At 39.4% G+C, this 2500-nt stretch overlaps 1 protein-coding gene across 1 annotated transcript in view; it reads left to right on the top strand.

The window, feature by feature from the left end:
• LOC137982116 (dynein axonemal heavy chain 8-like) overlaps positions 1–2500 on the top strand; it is a 108040-nt gene that overhangs the window by 15212 nt on the left and 90328 nt on the right. Inside the window, exons 14-16 of the mRNA XM_068829174.1 lie at positions 677–932; positions 1717–1904; positions 2283–2363. Coding sequence (XP_068685275.1) covers positions 677–932; positions 1717–1904; positions 2283–2363 — 525 coding nt within the window. The remainder of the gene's footprint in view (positions 1–676; positions 933–1716; positions 1905–2282; positions 2364–2500) is intronic.

Here is a 2500-nt window from a genome sequence, read left to right as displayed (position 1 = left end):
TTCGATTATAATTCGATCATAATCGAGGCTTATGTGAACACGGCTTTAGTTTACATCGAACGCCGAGAGATGCTATTCTAAAACGTCACACAAATGCAATCTTCAGTTGTGAAAAAGGAGGTGGTCGAGTCCTCGTTGGATTTGCAAGAAATTTTGAATTCCGCCTGTTTCAGTGCGGATCGACTTCATTGTACTGATAGGCAGATCGACTTGATTGCGAAAACCGACCTTGGCCCGGTTGTTCAAAAGCCGATTTACGTTAATCCCAAATTAAAAATTAACCAAGGAGTTTATTTCTCTACTCCCAAATGCTTTTCAACGCTGATATTCGGCTAAACTTTACATTAGAGGAAATCAATCTTGAAAAACAAAAATAAGCAAAAGAAATTTTCACCAGAAAGTTGAAAACATAAAACAAAAGTTTACGCTAATCATGGATTAAGTTAATCGGCTTTCGAACAACCGGGCCCTGGATGTGGGCGAAGCGTTTTCATTGACCTATTCACGCGAATTCACTGAATTTACTTCGTGTCTTAGATGAATCGACTGGTTCTGACTGGATCTCTGAAGGGCCCTCGTTCACCGTAAAAACAAGCCTGCTCTGCAGGCTATGAGCAAGTCAGCTCCTTTTTCTTTCTTTTCTTTCCAGCATGTAGCCTTCTTTACTTTGTTGCAGCTGTATCAGCGACTTTGTGAAAATCCCCCTGTACAACGTGATGTCCCACCCATCTCTGGCCGCATCATCTGGGCTCGTCAGCTCATGAGACGCATTCGAAACCCCATGGATGTCTTTGAGAGGCATCCAACGTGCTTAAAAACACCAGACTCGTCCAAAATAATACGTAACTTCAACCAACTGGCGACTGTCTTGGTTGAGTTTGAGATTCTCTACCATAATGGCTGGCTAAAACAAGTGGAGGTCGCTAAGTCAGGTAGATTTAAACTTGGTTAGAATTTGGTTAGTAGACTGTTTTTCTACTAAATCTATAAGTATATGGTATATCAAGTTTCTCTTATCATATTTGAGGATTAACATTCTTACAATGTACTTCTGCCATTTCTTTTTTTTTTTTACTTCCTGTGTTAGTAAGTTATTTCTTTGTCTACGTTGTAAGCTCGTTTAGTAGTCTCAATTCCCATCCTTGACAGAGTTTTTCTCTGTGCTTGTGTGGGCCCATCCCATTACCACTGGGGGCTTAAGCTTTGATATTTACTTGAGAATTAAGATAGCACTTAAAAATAAAACTCAAACAGATAAATATTTATCTCCTTTGAATTGTCTAGTATACCAGTTTTTAACTTTTCCTTCCCGACTCAGTTAATCAGTTTTATGCTATACTAGTTGTTGGGGAGGTACTGTTTCAGTTTCATTCAAAACTTGTAATGTGCTGTGTAAAGAAAGTTTGTAATTGTTATTTCTTTTTTTTTTCCTTTTTTTTTTTTCTTTTTTTCCTTTTTAATCTATTGTGTAATTATTTCATCCTACTATGTAAATCTTATACTTTTTTGAGCCTAGGGGATACGTTGCAATTGGGGCTCCGCCCTGTTCGTCTCTCCGGTCACGTCATACTACTGTTATGATAATGTATGTATTTTGTGGTGACAAATCTCAATAAACTAAACTAAACTAAACTTTGTTTGTTTGCTTGGCTTTTAGCCGTGAAGTATAAAAAAAGAATAGCTGTTTCTGTGAAGTGACAAGTTGTTCCTTTCTAGGGCTACAGGCATCGCTTTTGGTTCGGCATCCAGAAACGGGTGAGCTGTACGTGAACTGTGATCCTCAGCTGATCCAGTTGATTCGCGAGACAGAATGCATGATGAAAATGAAGCTGCCAGTACCGGAGACAGCGCGCCTGCTCTACCTCAGAAGAAATACGATCAAGAACGTGGTGGATGACCTTAAGGTACGAAACGTTTTTATGCTAAAAGAAACTAGTATTGCTTGTACTTTGAACAAAAAGTGACAAAATATGAAGTGGACCAAGAGGTCTACAAGCCCCAAGGATGTCATATAAGCGCTTACCGTGCTTTGCCGGTGCAGCGTCGCGCTGGGAGAAGATAGAGCGGGTAGCAAAGTCCTTTTGCCTTAAGCCCCGTTTAAACATGCGATTTTTGGCAATGAACTGATTTTGGTCACGGGAAAGCTGGTATTTGAACCTGAAATCGCCGAGTTTATTTCCCTCAAGAAGATGTGCTCAAGCAATACAATCTTTTAAGTTGGTTTTGTGTGTGATTTATCAAGAAATGTTCAACGTTCATTATTTTGTTGTTATTGTCAACAGTTGATGCTTGAGGACTTTAAGAAAGTCCGTGCGAAGATTCCAAACATCTTCCTACCTCTGATGAGTCCGCATTTGCAACGAGTAAGTTTTCGTTCATTCGCGTGAAGGTCGGTAAAGCGTGCTTATTCAAACTATAAAGAAAGAAAGAACGGACTTTCTAAAGGTAATGTTGAAAATTCAGTGACGATGATTTCCAGTCCTGTACAAACAACATTGAA

Source organism: Montipora foliosa, chromosome 13 (genome assembly GCF_036669935.1).
Source record: "Montipora foliosa isolate CH-2021 chromosome 13, ASM3666993v2, whole genome shotgun sequence".
Taxonomy (NCBI): Eukaryota; Metazoa; Cnidaria; class Anthozoa; order Scleractinia; family Acroporidae; genus Montipora; species Montipora foliosa.
Note: the sequence above shows the minus strand (reverse complement) of the source record. Positions and strands in the feature narration are given on the sequence as shown.